Here is a 19,675-nt window from a genome sequence, read left to right as displayed (position 1 = left end):
CTGCCAAAGTGAAAAACCTGAGTCTTCTTATATCTTCTGCACTCATATTCACCATACCTAATCCATCAACATCTCAATCATTTTAATCTTCTATATTTTTCTGTCATCCTTCCTCCTCTCACCATTGATGCTGTTAAAAAGATGCCAAAAGGAGGTCCTCATCATTTCTTACCTGGTTGACAGCACAGCCTAATTTCTACTCTCTATCCCTACCTTCCTTTAGCCTTCTTTATAGCACAACTAAGATTACATTTTTGTGTGTGTGTGTGTGTGTGTGTGTGTGTGACAGAGTTTCGCAGTTTCTCTCTTGTTGCCCAGGCTGGAGTGCAATGGCGCGATCTTGGCTCAGGGCAACCTCCGCTTCCCAGGTTCAAGCAATTCTCCTGCCTCAGCCTCCCAAGTAGCTAGGATTATAGGCATGTGCTACCACATCCGGCTAATTCTGTATTTTTAGTAGAGACGGGGTTTCTCCATGTTGGTCAGGCTGGTCACAAACTCCCGACCTCAGGTGATCCGCCCACCTCGGCCTCCCCAAGTGTTGGGATTACAAGCATGAGCCACCGCACCTGGCCAAAATTATAGTTTCTAAAACATCCGTTCATTCATCTACTTAACAATTACTAAATGAGCACCTTCCAGGTACCAGGCTCTGTTCTAGGCCCAAGGACATAGCAGTAGAAAGAAACGGACACAATTTCAAGCCCTCACAGAGGGCATGAAATTTCAAGAGAAAAAGAAACAGTAAATAAAACAACATGATGATATCTAAATTATACTAAGCACTTTGGAGAGAAATTAAGTAGGGCAGATGTATTGGGAGTGGTCATGATTTTAAAGAGGATGGCTAAAAGTCAGTTTTGAGAAGGGAAGGATGAAGAGAGTGAGCTGTGAAGAAAGGGGGAAATGTGTTCTAGACAGAAGGAGTATCGAGCAAGAGCCTTGAAGGAGAAGTGCACCTGGCACTCTTGAAGAGTAACAGGTGCCAGTTTTTCCAGCAAGAGTAACAGTAGTACGTGGTGAGGTCAGACACGAAATGGGGAACAGATCCTCACGGGCCTTTTTGAAAACTTCTTCTCTGATTGCTATGCTAAGAATAGACTATAGGGAGCAAAAACCAAAGCAGAGAGCCAGTCAGGAGATTGTTGTTATGATGACAGCAAACACTGACTGTGGTTTGGACATGGGTGGCAGTGGTGGAGGTGATGAAAAGTGGTCAGATTCAAGATACATAGTAAGTCCTCACTTAACGGTGTTGATAGGTTCTTAGAAACTGCAACTTTAAGCAAAACAATGTGTAGCAAGTCCTCAAATAATGTCATTTCCTTCAGCAAAATAATGTCATTTCCTATTGGTAAAAACCTAAGCTTCAAAATACCTTCACTGTAGTGACATGAGACAATATATCTCCATTATAACATCGATGAAAAAAATTGGTTTCATTATATGTCATTTTGCTTAAAGTGCCAGTTTCTAAAAGCCTATCAACAACATTAAGTGAGGACTTACTGTATTTTGAAGGTACTTCATAATTTTGATTCCCCAGGAAAGTAAAGCCTAAGTCAACTGCTTGCATAGAGTGAGTTTATTTGGGAATGACATCCCAGGAAGCTGAAGTTTGTGACTGGGGTTGTGAAATAACAAAGAAAACAATGGCAATTCAAGGATAAGTTATCTAGTTCAACCTCACTAAAGGAAACAAGTCCAAGTACAGCCAACTCATGGAGTCAAAGGAGAAGTATTACCTCTCAGCCCCTACCACCCACTGGTAAGGTCTGCTTTCATGGGCCATTATCTGGCCCTCATTGCAGGTTATACATGAGTATAGAATGGCTCCTCCCAGCATCCCATATGCTGCATCAAAGATGGTCCATGACAGGAGGCCAGGAGATGAGACAGTGTTCAGTTCCACCTTCACAAAGCTCGGCAATGTCTTCATGGAACTGGTAGCTGCAGCCCTGACAGCAGTCACAAGTAGACCAAAGAGGATTTGGAAGTGCTGCATGCAGGTGCCCAACGTAGACAGTACTGACTAATTTTCCAATGGGCCATGTGTATTATGTGAGAGACAAGGAAAAGCTAAGGATAATTCCAAGGGTTTTGGCTTAATTAACTATAAGGATGGAACTGCCATTAACTGATAGAGAAAATGGGTGGGAAATACAATTATGTTACTTTTCTTCTCAAGAGCCAGCCATGGATCTACACACCCACAAGAAAACATATGTGGTTCCTAGCCTGTGTCCACACAAACCTTCATCATCATTCCCCTGTTTAAAATATCAACTTAGCTGCTCACTACCCCTCACCTCTAACTCTGCAGTTACACTAAACCCTGTGCAGTTCTCTGGCAGTGCCATGTTCTCCAGCAGTGCCATGCCTTATCATCCTTTAGTTCTCAACTTGATTGAGACCTCCCTTTAAGCCAGATGCACACCTATCTGTTCCCAAATATTCTTTGTATTTGCTTGGGCAACCTCCATCTGGGAATATTTTCCTTAAATCCACAGGGCATTTCACACCGTTGGAAGACACTAAGCATTTAATAAAGGTTTGATAAACCAAAGGAAAAAATGGTTTCTTCAAGTCATTATATGCTTATTTTAAAGATATAATAAAATTACTCTTAAGGGGAGGAGTAACATAATCAGAGTTTATGTCTCATCTCAGACTTACAGGTAAAATATTGTTTTCAATACGTCTATTATCTACAAGACTAAATGACATATTTTATTAATGCTGTTCATGCAGGGCAGAGACCAACAAACTTCTTCTCATAGTGCTTTCTTGGCTTCATTCCATTTTCATTTTGATGGAAAATGTGAGCGCACTAATTTTAGATTCAACATAGGTTTCTGTCGGGTAAACTTCTTGGCCGACTAGGTTTTCTGAACCTAGTCCTTTTCACTTGGAACAAATGTGTTATTCCAGAAGATGCCAACACATCATGTGTTACTGATATATAACAAGATTAAGAGGAAAAATGAAAACATTTAAAATGCAAAACATACTTGGGAAAAATTACACAGTAAAGTGACCTGGGGAAGGCCCTTAGCAATTTTCTAAATTATTTGGATAATACCTTTAGGACTTAAGAGTAGATCTAGGTCCTATTAAATCTGTAAAAAGGTGCAAGTTTAGGGAATATAAGGGCATACAAACAAAGCACCTACAATTTATAGCAAATAAAAATCACTTGAGTTTGAAACTTCCAAAGTTCTATTAAATCATTCAACAACTCTTTCATTTAATTAAAAGAAATGAGAAACCAATACATCCTTCAGAGATGTATGGATTAAATCAGATTGCTAGATACTGTAGCATTTTTATATTTCTCTAAACTAAAATTCATTTACTAGAAAAATAAGACAGAAGACTCTATTACCTAAATAAAATGCTTTAATCGTTTCAAAACTGTGCTCACAAATGCACTTCCACGCATTTCCAATGCCTGTTATTTAGCTGCCATTGAAAAACCAACATAATTTAGTCCAGTGGTTCTCAAAGTTTAGTGCATAACAAAATCACTGCGGGGCTTGTTAAAACACGGATCTCTGGGCTCAAAAACCCTCTAAGGTTTTTGATTCAGTGGATTTTAGTTAAGACCCAATAACTTGCTTTTACATCAGGTTCCCATGTAATGCTGCTGCAGGGACCACAATTTGAAAAGTATTATCTAGTCAAAACCTGGCTTCTGTACAAAAATTTCCACTCCCTCACACAAGCTTCTGGCACTGCATATTTTCTCACTTTGATTTTGCTTTAACTATTCCAATCGCTCCTATGTTTATAAGCTCTAGAAACAGAAGAAACTTTACCTAACCTGTATGCTACAGAATAACTGCATTTCCAACTGTATTTGAATGCTAGTATAACTACATTCATCCTTGCCACCATACATTATTAATACAACAAACAAACCTCAAGGTCCTGAGGTCACTTTCCCTCCCTAGTAATGGCCATGGCCCTGAGTGGGAAAAGCACGAAACAATATTCTAGGAAAATATGCTTATGTTATGTCTATGAGCTCCTCCTATCTGAGAAGGGCTTGTCAGCACAGGCAATTTCCCAACCACTCTCCCCTATGACAGGAAAGGCATTTCTGTTATATTAACAAGTAGAAAAGTAATAGACACCTCTGATTCAGGAATGAGGCTTTCTGGCCTAGGGCCTGCACTTTGTCTGCCAAGAGAATCTTTTATTCTGTGAGGAGGGAGTCCATGATAAAGGTTCATAGGCAAATTAACAGCTACTCACAAGGCTAGAGTGAGAAGTATGAATAGCAGCTGTCCCAAGAAGGTATCATTTCCCCTGAAGCAAGCAGGATTGCAGGTGGGCTACTCTGCTAAGTTTTTAGCAAAAGAAAAGTCATCTGATTTGAATCAGGACTCATGACAACTCTAAATCACATATACTTTTTCTCATAAATTAAATAATGAAATGACCAAGAAAACTGTTTCAGTAAAATTCTGATTTTAAAGATAAAATACTATTATAATTGATATAGAAGAAAGCAAACAATGTTCAATGCAGGAGCCCTAGTTGCGTGTTTTGTTGTAGAGGATATTTTCTTGAATTGTCTTCAATTATTAGGAAAAGATCCATGTTTCAAGCTGAAAGAGAGGAGGGATAATGTATTTAATTTCATTTCTGGCTGTCTCTTCTGTTATATAAAATGCTACAAATATATTAAAAAATGGATAAGAGAATACAAGATTCTTACAACTCAATTTTATAAAATCTTAACAGATATTTTACTTCTAAGGAATAAAATATTAGAGAATGAAGTCAAGTGAGTACCAGTTCCTTCACCTCCCTCATTCTGCACTATCCTAAATTTGATTATCACTCCTATGAATATTTTTACAGCTTTATTGGGATATAATTAACATACTATAAAATTCACTCATTTAAGATATACAAATCATTGCTTTTTTAATATAGGCAAAGAGTTATGCAACCATCAAATGACATAATTTTAGAACATCTTCAACCCCCTCAAAACCAAAACCATATACAGGCAGTCACTACCTATGCCCCCAAGCCTCTCTGGAATTTTCATGTAAATAGAAAATACAATCTATGGTCTTTGTATCTGGTTTCTTTCACTTAGCATCGCTTTCAAGATTTATCCATGTTGTAGCATGTATCAGTACTTCATTCTTTTTATTGCCAAATAACATTCTATTACATAGATATACAACAGTTTGTGTTATTAATATATTTAACATTTATATTATCTATAACACTGCTATGAACATCTGGGTGCAAGTTTTTTGTGGACACATTTTCTCATCTCTCTTTGGCATATATCTAGGAGTCAAAGCTGGATCATATGACAACTACATGATTAACACTTTGAGAAACTGCCAGACTGTCTGCCAAAGTGGTTGTACCATTTTATATTCCCAGGAGCCACAGATGAGGGTTTCAATTTCTCCACATCTTTAGGATCATTTGTTATCATCTTTTATTACAGGCATCCTAGTACATGTGAAGTATTTCACATGTGTTTTTGATGGAATTTCTCTGATAACAGGATGCTGAGCATTTTTTCATTTGTCAAACACTTGTATATATTCTTTGGAGAAATGTCTGTTTAGATCCTTGTCCATTTTCAAACTAGGTTTTTTTTTTATTATTAATTTGTAATGGTTCTTTACATAGGCTAGATTCATGTGTATTATAAGATACATGATTTGCAAATATATTCTACCGTTATGTAGACTGTCTTTTCACTTTCTTGGTGATGTGCTCTAAAGCAGCAGTCCCCAACCTTTGTGGCATCAAAGACCAGTTTTGTGGAAGACAATTTTTTATGCACAGGGGTGGGCGGGGTGGGAGGGGTGGTGGGGGATGGTTTCAGGATGAAACTGTTCCACCTCAGATCATCAGGCATTAGATTCTCATAAGGAGCCTGCAATTGTGCATGAACCCTTGCATGCACAGTTCACAATAGCGTTTGCTCTCCTATGAGAATCTAATGTTCTCACTGACCTGACAGGAGGCACAGCTCAGGCGATAATGCTCACTTGCCAACTGCTCACTTCCTGCTGTGTGGCCAGTTCCCAACAGGTCAGGGACCACTCCCAGTCTCTGGCCCATGGGTTGGGAACCCCTGTTCTAAAGCATATAATTTTGTTTAATTGATAAAGACTTTCATTATTTTTTCTATTATTGCTTTTGCTGTCATGTCTATGACACTATTTCTTAATCTTATGAATATTTCCATAAAATTATTTATCTATACCTATAAATGATATATCACTCTCAAAAATGGTTGAACTATTATACTCCAACTAACAGAGGTTAGTTTCTCCACATCCTTGCCAAACTTGGTAATCTAAACTGCTAATTATTTTGCCAATCTGCTGACTATAATGTGATATGTCATATTATTTTAACTTGGAATTCTCTATTTATTTAGCTTCTTTTCCTATATTTCCATATTACTCCTCTGTGAATGCCCTGTTCATATCTTCTGCCACTTTTATTATTTTCATTTTTCTCCTTCTTGAAGATTTTTTATATGCAATTAGTAATAGAAACTTTCCAGTTACATGTCATACAACTTGTTTTTCTAGAGTATGGGGTGTCCTTTTGCTTGTCTGTAGTTTGTTTTATTTACTACTATCGATTTTACTATTAACAAATTCTAAAATGTTTTATGTTCTGTGGCTTTGCATCTTTTTGAATATCAAGTCATATAAATATTCTCCTCTAAAAAATGTTATCTGGCATAGCTGCTAGAAGAAAGGATACAACAGCCAGAGTGTTGATTTCTATCTAAAATGTACCATGTATTAACTGTGACCTTGAGCAAGTTATATATCTTCTCTGAACTGTTTCCACATTTATACAAATGGAATAATAAAAGCTCCTGCACCTATGATCTACGCTAGGCTATAATCATATTATTTTAATCACTATAGCTAAAACAACTGTAAAACCGTAAGTATTTTTATATTTGAAAGAGCAACTATCCTTAACTTGCTCTGTGTTTAACATCTATAAATGGAAACATGCACATACTAAAACCTAAAATGAATGTGGATATTTGTATGCTTGGATTTCTAAATGGTAAAATCACAAATGGAATATGTTAGTTATTGTCTATTAGTTTATTAATAGCTATTGTAACTATAAGAATGCCACTTTCTTTCTTACTCCTAGATCTTTTTTGTTATTTTGAAGATAATAAGGTGATTCATTAAAAGCACAGAAATAATAAAAACAATCCAGACTAAAAAGTAAACCATTCTAGAACTTCTTGGGGGAGTAATTTTGCCAGAGTATCTCATAAAATGTCAATAGATAATATGACATCTTTAGCAGATTTTTAAAGGCCCTTAAGTAGCAAATATAAGAAGCAAAACAAAGCCACAAAAGGAAACGAAGCATTCTCATTCGGATTGCAAAGCCAAAGTTGGTATTTACAGTTACTGAAGAAATAATTAATGGAGAGTTTGAAAACTCAGGATAAATACTACAGCAATTTTGCCTGCTAAAGAAGGTTCACTGATTGTTCTAAAACATTCTATAGCAATTGCCCAAAGCCATAAAATCAAATATGTAAATTTAGAGGATCCAAGTACAAGCGATATCCTACAATGGAAAGGAACATTAACCATGCAATTTTAGCATTAAGAATAAATCTGTAGAGATGTTCACACTCATTTCCAAGGTGTACAGCTGCAGATCACATTTCTTATCTGCAGTCACAGCTAGTTAACGATATTTTTCATGTAATCGCTTTAGATTAACATTTTAGGAAGAGGGAAAAAAAAAGATGCTCCATTCTTCAATCTGGGGTGCAAATTTTTTGTCCTGGACCTCAAATGTGTTCATCTACTTTGTCCCCTTCTCACCTCAGATACTGAGGTATTTTAGGTCAGAACAAACTATGCATAAGCTGCATTCCTAGAATCACTAAATTACGAAAGTCTAAATGGTGGTTGAATATAGAGTACTTTTTGCAAACTATAATATATTAGAATATTAGAATGCATATATTAAAATAAATAGGAAAATCAAAGCAGAAGTTATCAGCTCTGAGCTTTTTTCATACACTGACATTTATTCTTGGAGGTGGTGGTGATGATAGCGTATGTTTTGTAACCTGTTTCTCAAATAAAATGCTCCTGTAGTGTATTAGTCTATTCTTACACTGCTATAAAAAAAAAAAACTACCTGAGACTGTGTGATTTATGAAGAAAACAGGTTGAATTGACTCTCAGTTCCACAGGCTATACAGGAGGCATGGCTGGTGAGGCCTGAGGAAATTTACAATTATGGTGGAAGGGCAAAGGGGAAGCAAGCCCATCTTCACATGACGGCAGGAGAGACAGTGAGTAAATGGGGAAGTGCCACCCACTTTTAAACCATCAGATCTCAGGAGAACTCACTCACTGTCACAAGAACAGCAAGGGGGAAAACCACCTCCATGATCCAATCACCTCTCACCAGTTCCCTCCCCCAACATTGGGAATTACAATTCATCATGAGATTTGGGAGGGACACAGATCCAAACACATCATATGGCAAATACCTTGTTTTGGCTTTCTAAACATACAGCCTAAACAGCAATCCTAAGGCCAAATCTAAAGTAACATCTAAAGAAGTAGAACTAAAAACTCTAGGATCTCAAGTTTTGTCCTGGGACTCTAGTACTACTAGTGAGACTTTAAACAATTCACCTAGCAACTTTCTGCTTCATTTTCCTCACTTTCAAAAATGAGAAAACAAAAGTAGATAATAAAAATTAACTAGGTCTTTTTATCAAATGTAGGTGCCTTTTTGTTTTAGGTTATATAGATGTTTATTTACATAACAGCACTTTATTTTCTGTTAAAGGAAACCTTCAGCTCCATCATCCCACACACAAACTACTTCCGTTCTTACTTGAAAGGAAATTCCTTTTCAAGGTTCACAGTACATTAGAGACAGCTGCATTGCTGAGCTTCCTCCAGAAACTTAAAAAAGCCGCAGATGTAGCCCATGCATGACATGGGTTATGGAACAGGACAATCCCCAACATTTGGAATGCCTCTTTTCTTACCCTCTTTTAATTTTATATATTCTGGGGTATTGCCTATGTATATTAAATGGAGGGGTGTGTGTGTGTGTCTGTGTGTTTGTGTGTGTGTGTATTCTAAATCAAGTCCAAAGTTCCTGAGGGAACACAGGAGCTCTCTGAAATAGCTATCTTGAGTGCTAATTTTCAAAGCAAGATGGGGTAAAAAGTACATTTCCAGTTAATGACATTTTAACAACAATCAGTCACTATCTATTTACTTCCAAAGAGGCAAACCTCACATCAACCACACAGTCATTCCCTGGGTATGTTTCCATATTGCCCGGGAACTCAGAAGTGTTTATCTGGAAAACTCAATTCTGGACTCAGAATCCACAAAATAATATTAAACTAAGGTAGTAAGAATTCTGGCATAGATCTTTTCCAGCAGAAGCAGGAAAGAGTTATGACTTAGTTTCTTTTCAGAACAGTCCCCAAAACTGCCTAGATAGCCACAAAGACATAACTCTTTCCATTAGGAATAACCTGTTTAATGTAACTGGGGATGAGCAGAGAGCTCAGGAGCATGCAAATTGCAACACAGTGCTTTCTGAGGGAGCAATCACAGAGCCAAACTCTGAACAGATTTCCAGGAGCTTCACAGGTATCTCATGACTATTTGGAGACAGAAATCACTTAGTTAAGTGTATCTGAGGAAGAGATGGGAAATTCGGGATTCCTATTTCATTTCACTCTTTCAGAAATCTTTCAGCTCCTACTTGGATTGTTCATAGTAAATTAAGATTCCTTATCCCTTCTTCATCATTGGGGACAGTATTTGTGTAGTGCTAGGACAACTGTTTTATTAAACACCACATCATGCTGGTAAAATATTTTATAAAAAGTCTAAACTGGGTATATGGGTAAGTCACTTTTGAAACCAAGTCTGAAAATCCCTTTTAAATACACATAGTTTCTTCTCTTGTTCTGAAAGTGGGGTTAGAGGTTCTATCTGTAGGGAAAGAATAAACTAAACTTTATTATCTTGAATCCAAGGTGTACAAACTCTCTTGGGATAGCTTATTAAATTCAAGCCTTCTCAGCTCAACTCCCAAATATTTGGTTTAGTGGTTTTGAAATGGGGTATTGGGACCTGTATGTTTAAAACGACCTGGAGTGATTCTGATACAGGAAATACATAGAACCATGCTGGGAAAACTGCAGACTCCGTGTTTCTGAAATTGAGGGGTGCTGGTCAAACATGGCTCACCAGATGATTCCTACTCAATGGCCATTGCAGCAAGCGCTCAGCCAGTGCTCACTGAACATCTGCATAAAACCCCAAGTCCCACCAGACAGGCCAAAAAGAGGCAGAAAAGCACCTGATCCTGAACTCAGGTCTATTTTGCCACACTGCACAAATCTGCCACAAGGAAAACACATTGGCCAACTGTTATATTATTGTTGGCAAGCACCGAAATTTGCTCAAAACCCTTACAAATGAAACCCAGCTGCTTAAGCTCAATACCAGATGTCTTCTACAATGTGTGGCTTTGATAGATTAAATTGAGCATAAGAAAGAGATGAAATATATGAAAATCTAATTTGCAAGATGTTTGTCATTAAGTCTATTTAACAAAAAAAGACGGAAAATTATGTTTTTTTAACCATATGTTAAGTAGAGTAGATTAATAATATTCACAATAGCTACTAATATGCTTATGTTATGAATAAAGCGTTTGGTATATATGCATAAAATCAGCCCAAAAATGATCCCCAGAAATTCCCCCATTGAAAGAATGTCATGGGCCTATAAAATCACATGATTTAGCACAAGGCTCTTTCTCCTTCAAACTCTTCCCCCAGTTTGAACATGTTTTCACTCAGGGCATAGGAAATTAAGCAGGAAATATTTAGTGATACTGTCTGATTTCAATAAACTGTAATAATCCTATGAAAACATATTATATATATATGAAACATACGTGTGTGGATATGTATAATGTGTCTAAGAAAGTGTGTGAAGTAAAAAGGCAACTTAAGTGGCATCTGCCCTTCTTCTGTTAGCATGTCACAATGGAACTCTTTTGTGATTGTTGTTGTTGTTTTCCGGGTCACTGCACAGTTCTCAGTAACTTCAGCTGAATTCAGAGGCTAAGTTAAAACTCAGAAAAGCCACTCAACTAGTCCCCCAGTGAGCTGGTGTGCATTTCCTCACTCAAATCAGCCATTATTTCATGGATAAATACAGCATGTTATTCTTACAACATTAAGGTTTTTTATAAAGTAGGAACATAAAAAGAGTTGTTTTACAATGCAATTTGAAAACAACGCATATTTGAGCATCTCAGCTCTAACCAAGACAAATATTCAGTTGAGATTCAGCCCCATAAAAAAGTGCATAATCATGAAAATTATACACAATTGCAAGCAACAAGTTTTTATTAATTTTTTCAGATTTGAAAAAAATGGTGATTTGAAATACTGATTTGAGTTTTTTCAGATTTGAAAAAACTTAATTTTCTTTTAGAGAGAACATAAAGGTAAACACCTTAGCAAAGACTTAGATAATGAATATTTCTATAAATGTAATTAACAGAAAGATAATTTCATGTGGAGTTCCCAAAACAAATCTTGGCTTGGATTTTCTGAAGCTCTGTGCTATTCGCCTTGGCCTTGTATTGGAGGTAAACAGAAATGACCAGAAAAAATTTTAAGATGCCCGGTTATATTAATTGACTCACACCTGGCTGATACTTCATCAATGTAGTTTCTACATCACGGAAGTACCACAATTGATTTTTTTAAGTAGTATAAGTCACCATTTCCGTATATGTAAAACTCCCATTAAAATTGTGAAGACACCAATATGACTATGGGGACATTATACAACACCGAATACTGTGTGGCAGTAAAAAACTATGAACCAAGGACAGTTTTCACCAGGTACTCATGAGGTTTTTCAAAAGTGAATTTCAAATGTACATTAATTTTCCTCTGGATTCCAGAAGAAATCAGAAACATAGTTTCAGACATTAAGTTCCCAGAATCTGATTGATGAACGACGTATAACACTAGCCTCAAACTCATGTCCTGTTCAGAAATCATAAATGCAAAATTTATGAGATGTTCTTTGTGAGACATATAGTTTGCAACTACCACTTCAATAAAGGAGTGAAACCTATATATAACAATGTCCTAGAACTAAAGGCTGTCAAGTCACCACACTACTTGTTTCATACATTATTTCTGCCACCACACTGACATTCCGAATTTCTAAAGCATCTTTTTATACAGAGTAAAAGATAGTCAGATATGCCTTCATTTACTCTCAAGATAATTCTGTAGGACCTACAGAAATACATTATCATTATTTTCAGTCATAACATTTGCTGAATTCTGAAGTTCAAGTGAGAAATATTAAAGTGTTTTTAAAAATAATTTTCAAGACCTTTAGTTGATAAATAACTCACTTGCTAGCCAATATCAATTCACTACAAACAAAAGAGTCCTGGAAGTATTTATATTGCTATATCATACTGACAACAGTAGCCATGTTAAAGGTTTTTGACTGTCAACATAATCCAAACCCTCTTCTAGAAAAACTAGACAATAAAAGGCACTGTGACACGTGCAGTTTTTCTAGAAGAAGGTTTAGATTACACTGGCAATCAAAAACTTTTAACATGGCTAGTGGGTTACCTTTGATTATTCTCAGGGTCCGTAGTCAATCAAATTCTCCCTCCAAAGAAATTAAAAAGAAAAGTGCAGCACTCTGGGAGGCCAAGGTGGGTTGATCACAAGGTCAAGAGATTGAGACCATCCTGGCAAAAATGGTGAAACCCCGTCTCTACTAAAAACACAAAAAAGTTAGCTGGGCATGGTGGTGCACGCCTATAGTCCCAGCTACTCGGGAGGCTGAGGCAGGAGAATCACTTGCACTAGGGAAGTGGAGGTTGCAGTGAGCTGAGATCACGCCACTGCACTCCAGCCTGGTCACAGAGTGAGATTCCATCTCAAAATAATAATAATAATAAATAAATAAAGTGAAACATCTATCAGTTAACTCTGTAGAGCTAAGCAAAAGGTCTTGGAACATTAGGGACTGCAGCCACCATTTTGAGTCAAGCAAGAAACTCTAAGTATGTCCAGGAACATAGATTCCTCTATAGGCCAAGCCTGTGCTATGCACTCAAGACACAGCAATAAATAAAATGGACAGAGTCTGTTCTTCTGAGAAGCTTAGCTTCCAGTAGGAGAGTGACATATGTATAATGATAAATTATGATATGTACCACAAAGGAAAAATAAAACACAATGACGAATTATATCAAGGGGGTTCCATTGAATTTAGACTATTAAGGAAAACTTAACTAAATGGCACTTACGCAAATGCACGGATAAACAGAGTAAAAAGGCAAAGAACTTTCCAGACTGTGAAAGCAGCATATGTGAAGTACCTGAGTGAGAAAAAGGTTGGATCATTTTTGTTTTGTTTTGTTTTGATTGTTTTCAGTAAAAGGCCTATATGGCTGATGCTCAGTAAGTAGTGAGATGAGCTGCAAATGAGTCAGGAGCCAGCTGATACCAGACCTTGCAGGATATAGAAAGATCTGGATTTTATCCTAAATGCAAGGAGCGTCCATTAAATAATTTTAAACAAAAAGAAAAGAAGGGAGCAGACACACACAGCGAGAGTGGAATGTGCACAAGGCCCTTAGAGAGAGACAGACATAGACAAGGAGACTCTCAGGCCCTCCTGGTCTTCTGGGTCCCAGGAGGCCTGTGTTTCCTTTAGTTTTTCTTTATGTCTCCATTAAACTTCTTTCTCTACTTAAGATTCTGTTCTTTATAACCAAAATATCAATACTATGATTTTATATAGTTAACTAAACATCAAAAGAATGTAATAGAGACAGTATCAAGCAGAGTAATCAGTTAATCCAGAAAGATATGCTCCAAGTTAAAAGAAATATGGAGAGGTCTAGAGTAAGAATAAGGTGTTTCTGAGTTCAAAGTCACAAGAGCATCCTTATGTATTTTACTATTCACATTCCCAAACCAACAAATATATATTAAGATAGACAAAGTCTCTACGTTACAGATAACAAGTATAATAATCAAGACCAAAGGAGTTCATCTGGACCTGAAATGCAGCAATAAGAAAGCTTGACTGAAAATTTAGCTGATTAAGATAATTGTTCTATAATTAGTTGTCAATATTTTATCTTATTTGAGGATTTGTTCAAACGCCTATAGGAATTCTAAAAACAGATATGCATTTGAAAAGTTGGGGGAAGAATTCATAGATTTATTCCTGGCAATTCTAAATCAATGAAATATTTGTACAATGTTCTAAATCAATAAAATATTTATACAATGTTATTTCAGATTCAATTGGCTTACAGAGGAAAAAGAAACTAATTTGAGTTATTTTGATGTTTCAATGTTTTTTCAAAAGCCTTCATATATTTGTAATTTACAGGTTTGAATTATATATGTACAGATATTCATACACATATAAGACTTGCATACGGTTGCCAGCATTTTGAAAATAACTTATAAAAAAAGGTGAAACCAAATAATTTCAGTCTGTCCTCGGCAATTATGTGAATGTATTATCCAATTTAATGAGCAGAACTTAAGTTGAAAACTATAGTTTAGTCATTTTCTTCCCAGGTAAATTACCAGAGATCAAATTTCTTACATCTGTGATGCTCACCACAACTTGCAGTTACTGCCAATTAATAGCCTGAGATTAAGAAATGCCACATAATAGCTGTAGTAGAAAACATTTTAAACACATAACCACATTTATGCATTTAACAGCTGTGTTGGTCTAACAGTTCAGATTTTCAGTATATTTTGCCATATGGTAATAAGGATCATTTTTCACTCAAAATATTACCAAAAACTGATGCCGCATAGCAATATTATCATTCTAATTGTGAAACTACATATTCACAGCCATGTTTGATGTTTGTTATCCTCCTCTTATTGGATTCTCTATTCACCCTGATTATACTAAAAAAAAATTATAACATACTTTTTGAATTTTAAATTAGTCTCATCTAGGCCTGACATAAATATGACAATAGGAAACCCAAGGAATATGGCCTGGCAACAGAGAGGTGGTATATAAAATCCAGGTTATATAAAACTGTAGGGACCATGGAGACTTGGATCTGGTTTTGATCACTGGGTTTGAAAATTTTCCTGTATTCACAAAAGAGTGGATTTCTACTTCCTATCTCACCTTGTTTTCCTGTATCTTTATTGATGTAGAATTGCTCCTAAAATAAATGTGGCTGCCAACTTTTATTTAATCTGATTGCTTTAATGGCTTATTAGCATTATTTTATGGGGGAAAAATTGTAGACACTTTCACATGTACATTTAACAGGGAACCAAATGAAAATTTCACCATCTTAAATGTGGGAACATTAGGCCTATCCTCACCAGGACAGGCACATTGTTGCCACCATTGTGTTAGAACAACAAACCCAGAGTCCTTTAGTTTTCAGCTCTGTCAGTCTATCATCTTTATAACTTTACTAAATTCCCTTAACAGAACTTAAGAAGAATGGTAGTGAACAAAATGATGCTTTAATACTGTTTATACATTGCACTATATTCAATGTTTTAGTACTGTTTACACATTGCACTATATTCATTATGACTGCCTGTGAGTCTCTACTATGTTTGGAGAATAAAGGGGCAGGGCAGTACAAGTAGCTCAACCTAAACATAATCCATTTCAAGTAGAAATGAACACTACAGATTCTGATCATTACAGGTCACATTTTCACTTTTAGGAAGGCAATTCCCCATTTCCCTAGATGTAAAAATATGTTTCTGAAGCAATCACAATATTCCAGTATTTAAAAACTTGAAGTTCAAGACCTCTATCAAGATGTACTCATGCCTCCTTTTTCAAAGCCTGTATCTCTTCCGAGTAAAACATTTAAGGTAATAGCTAGGCAGTGGTAAGATTTAGGTTGACGAGTTACCATACACATAGGTCACCCTTGCTTCTATCCCAAGTAGGAAGAGTTCTTCTTTCCACTTATTGTGACTTTGCAGAGCTTTGTACCACTTCAGGTGGAACTGCAATATTATACCTATTCCTTCATATAAATCTTTCAGGTTTCCACATATTTAATTAACAAAATACTTTTATGCACCTGATGCTCACATTCTCCAAATGTCTCAAGTTGTCATTTTGAAAGACATTTTAAATATGGATGTAAGATCTCAGAATATTAATCTTGGCTTTGTCATTCACTTAAAAGTCATGAACATATCATTTATCAGTGCTCCGTATTTTCCTTTTCTGTGATCATCATTCTCACTGAAGTAGATGCGAAATTAATAATTGTAAAGTGTGTTAGATGTTGTCAATGAATATTTAACTTAATAATCTAAGTGTCTTAATTTTGGTTAATCTCATAGTCCTTCCCTGTTTATAGCACATTCTGTATTTATCAGGGCAAAAAATAAATAAATAAACAACATCAAGTGTATTTTATAGAAAGTTACAGAGAGTAATTCCTCAACAAAAAAAGTCAATTGGTGACAAAGCTGGGAAAATCAACTGGGATTCACCATGTTCATCACACTAAGATGACCTGTTGGATGTTCACAGTCCTATCTCATTGTACATTTCTAGCTTGGTTCCCTATTTTTTCATAAATTAATTATTAATAATGATACTAACAACAGCAAACTTTCAGGTAATATTATGTGCCAGACACTATTCTAAGTGCTTATATATATTTACTCATTTAATAATCAAATCGATAGTAAATGTAATTATTATCCCTATTTTACAGTTGTGGAAACTGAGACAACAGTAAGATAATTTAATTGATTTCATGCAACTATTGAGTGGCAGAGCTAAGATTCAAAACCAGGCATTCTGGGTCCAGAATTTGTACTCTTAGCCACTATGATACTATGTTATAAGATAAATTAAGTAGAGGCACATCACACACACACACACACACACACACACACACACACACAGTGCCCTGCAAAGGGAGCTTTTTTAAAAAGGTTCCCTTCACCTATATGACCTAGAAGAAGACAAGTAATGTCTCTGGATGTCAACTTCCTCACTGGAATAAATAAGATATTAAGACATTATTTTATACCACATTATGTTAAGGTACATTCTAAGGTTAGCATTTTATGATCCAAAGATTCTGCCTGTAGCATATGGCCTCTTTGCTTTTTATTGGCATAACTCAATACTAAAGCCAAGTATTCATGTATTTCAAAGAAAATGCTAAAAGAGAATAAAAAATGACCCCCAGGCAATGAAGAAGCAGTAGTAGCTAGAATAGAGAAATTAGATTTTTACCTCACATATATCATGCTTTGAGCTTCCTGGAACACTCTTAAGACACAGCTTCCCTGAAGTCTTTCTATTCTCCCTACAGGGTACCAGATTACAACAATTTTTAGAGAATAAACTAGCAAACTAGGTTGACGAAATACCTATCATTCCTTCATATCAATACACAAAAATTAAACTTATGTATACGGTATAAGTAAAAATATATTTACATATACTGAAATTAAAAACACTTTCCGTAGGGCCAAGCCACAGAACATAGTATCTTAATATTGTCACAGGATACTTTGAGATGATGAAAATCTGAATCCTGTAAATCCCAATCAAAAGTACACACTCTTCTGATAAATAGTACAGCCAAGTTAGTTCTATAATATGCATCCACAAGTACATAAAGTTGAAGTATAAATACATTTCAATCTCATACATATTTCCTTTATCATTTGGCTTAATTTTATAAAGCCATTATTTCCTTATTTCCAACTTTATAACTCCTTCTTTGCAGTCACTACCACAGCCTGTTATATCATATTCAGTTCATTAGCTTTCTTCTCATTTGAAAATAGCTCTACTCTTAAAATTACTTTAATTCAAAATTTTTAAATAAGTTTTAACATTTTCTATATTTTAGTCAACTTGATAAAATAATAATTCCTCTGAACAAAATTATCACAAAGCAAGCCCCCTGTTCTTAAAGGTGAACAAACATTTGACATACTCATGAACTATAATTATTGCCATCGCAAAGTTAGATTTACTCAATGCAACCATATAAAAATGATGAACTTCAAAGAAAACTAACCTTTAAAAATCTAATAGTATTCAAACTAAAATGATCAGAAAAAAGTTTGTTAGAATTGCTATTTTCTTAAATTCTTCACACATAAACTGTCACAGTATATTGAGAATGAATTTCCTAAAGTTCCAAGTTGAATTGCATTTAATTCTCAATTGTTAGAGAAAATAGAAATGTTAAGTCTCTTTAAAATTATTCTAACAGACTACTTAGAAAGCCTTGCCATAATAGAGAAAGTAGTAAAATTACAAAGCAGTTGGAGGATGGGGGATGGAACTTTATAGACACTGAACTTCTGGCCTGAACTTTCCCTTTTGTGATAAAAGCCACAAAATCAGACTCTTAACTCAGCCTTGTCAGCACTGTAGTGGAGGGCACTGATCTTCTTACCCCTTGTGTGCATAGAGAGAAGAATGAGCAAGACAATGTGAAACTGCCAGTTTAGTTCTTCCAGCCAACCCATTGCAGCAGCAGAGCAGTCAATGTGCCCTGCCTGTTTAAGCCTCCTGTTTCTTGCCTTTCCGTCTTTCACTGAGACTCTTCTGCTGCCACTCTTGTCAGATCTTCTCGCAAGCCTGCCAGCAACCCTGAGACAGGACCGTGAAAGACAAGCCTGTTACAAACTGGTTCTGTCACCACAGAGACTTCAACTGATCACCTCGTGGGGAGGACAACAAAGGGTGGTGAGGACCCTGAGCTGGATTGTTTTCTTAAGAAAGGAGCCTGACGCAGCTGCCCACACAAGCGCTAGCACACGCCGGGGCTTCACTCTGCACTGGCAACACCCATGTCCCCCAAATCTCTCGGGCAGCTATGAAGGGAATCCATAGCAAACCTCATTTAAAACGTTGCTGTCATAAAATAGTTTTTCTTTTACCAACATCTATTTTCTCTGCTAAGAATTTTAACTGAGAAATGTAAAAAGAAAACAAGAAATAGTATTTTCACTTAATGAAATGCCAGAAATAGTGCAACAGATCAAAGTATTATGTTACAGCAGTTTACTCACACTACGTCAACAGATAAATAATGAAGCGAATACCCTTGAATCAAGTGTACAGATATGAAAAGGGTCACATGTAAAAGTAATCACTAATAAATGTTGAAAGTTAAGATATTTCAGTTATGACTATAGTTTTAAGTGCTGTTAACCTAACCGACTTTATTATGTAAATAAAACCATTGCAAGTTTTCCCACTTTTTAGATTTTAACTGTAACTGTTTCTCAATGTAAATTATGAACATTTTTGTGAAGTTTCATTTGCCATGATATTGAATGATAAAGAAATTTTTTCAAATTTGTTTTTGTTTTACTCTGAGAACTGTCAATAATAAAAGAACATCAAGAAAGATAAATGAATTGTCAGTATATGTAGAAACTACAATGTTACCATAGACAAATACAAACAGACGTTATTATTAAATCCCATCAGTTTATCTGAAAAAGGATTTATGAGTAGAGTAGCAAATGTATTACAATGGTTATATCTAAGATATCATCATTATATGTTTA

At 35.8% G+C, this 19,675-nt stretch overlaps 1 protein-coding gene across 3 annotated transcripts in view; it reads right to left on the bottom strand.

Moving 5' to 3' along the window:
- Positions 1–19,675, bottom strand: part of BMPR1B (bone morphogenetic protein receptor type 1B) — a 416,951-nt gene that overhangs the window by 86,081 nt on the left and 311,195 nt on the right. Inside the window, exon 1 of one of the 3 annotated variants that reach the window (XM_010385582.2) lies at positions 18,553–18,642. The exons of the other annotated variants lie outside the window; for them this stretch is intronic. Coding sequence (XP_010383884.1) covers positions 18,553–18,625 — 73 coding nt within the window. The 5' untranslated portion in view covers positions 18,626–18,642. Of the gene's footprint in view, positions 1–18,552; positions 18,643–19,675 lie in introns of those variants that run through there. 3 annotated transcript variants of the gene reach the window in all.

The sequence above is a fragment of the Rhinopithecus roxellana genome, chromosome 2, assembly GCF_007565055.1.
Source record: "Rhinopithecus roxellana isolate Shanxi Qingling chromosome 2, ASM756505v1, whole genome shotgun sequence".
NCBI classification, from domain to species: Eukaryota; Metazoa; Chordata; class Mammalia; order Primates; family Cercopithecidae; genus Rhinopithecus; species Rhinopithecus roxellana.
This window is presented reverse-complemented; position numbering and strand designations above follow the sequence as displayed.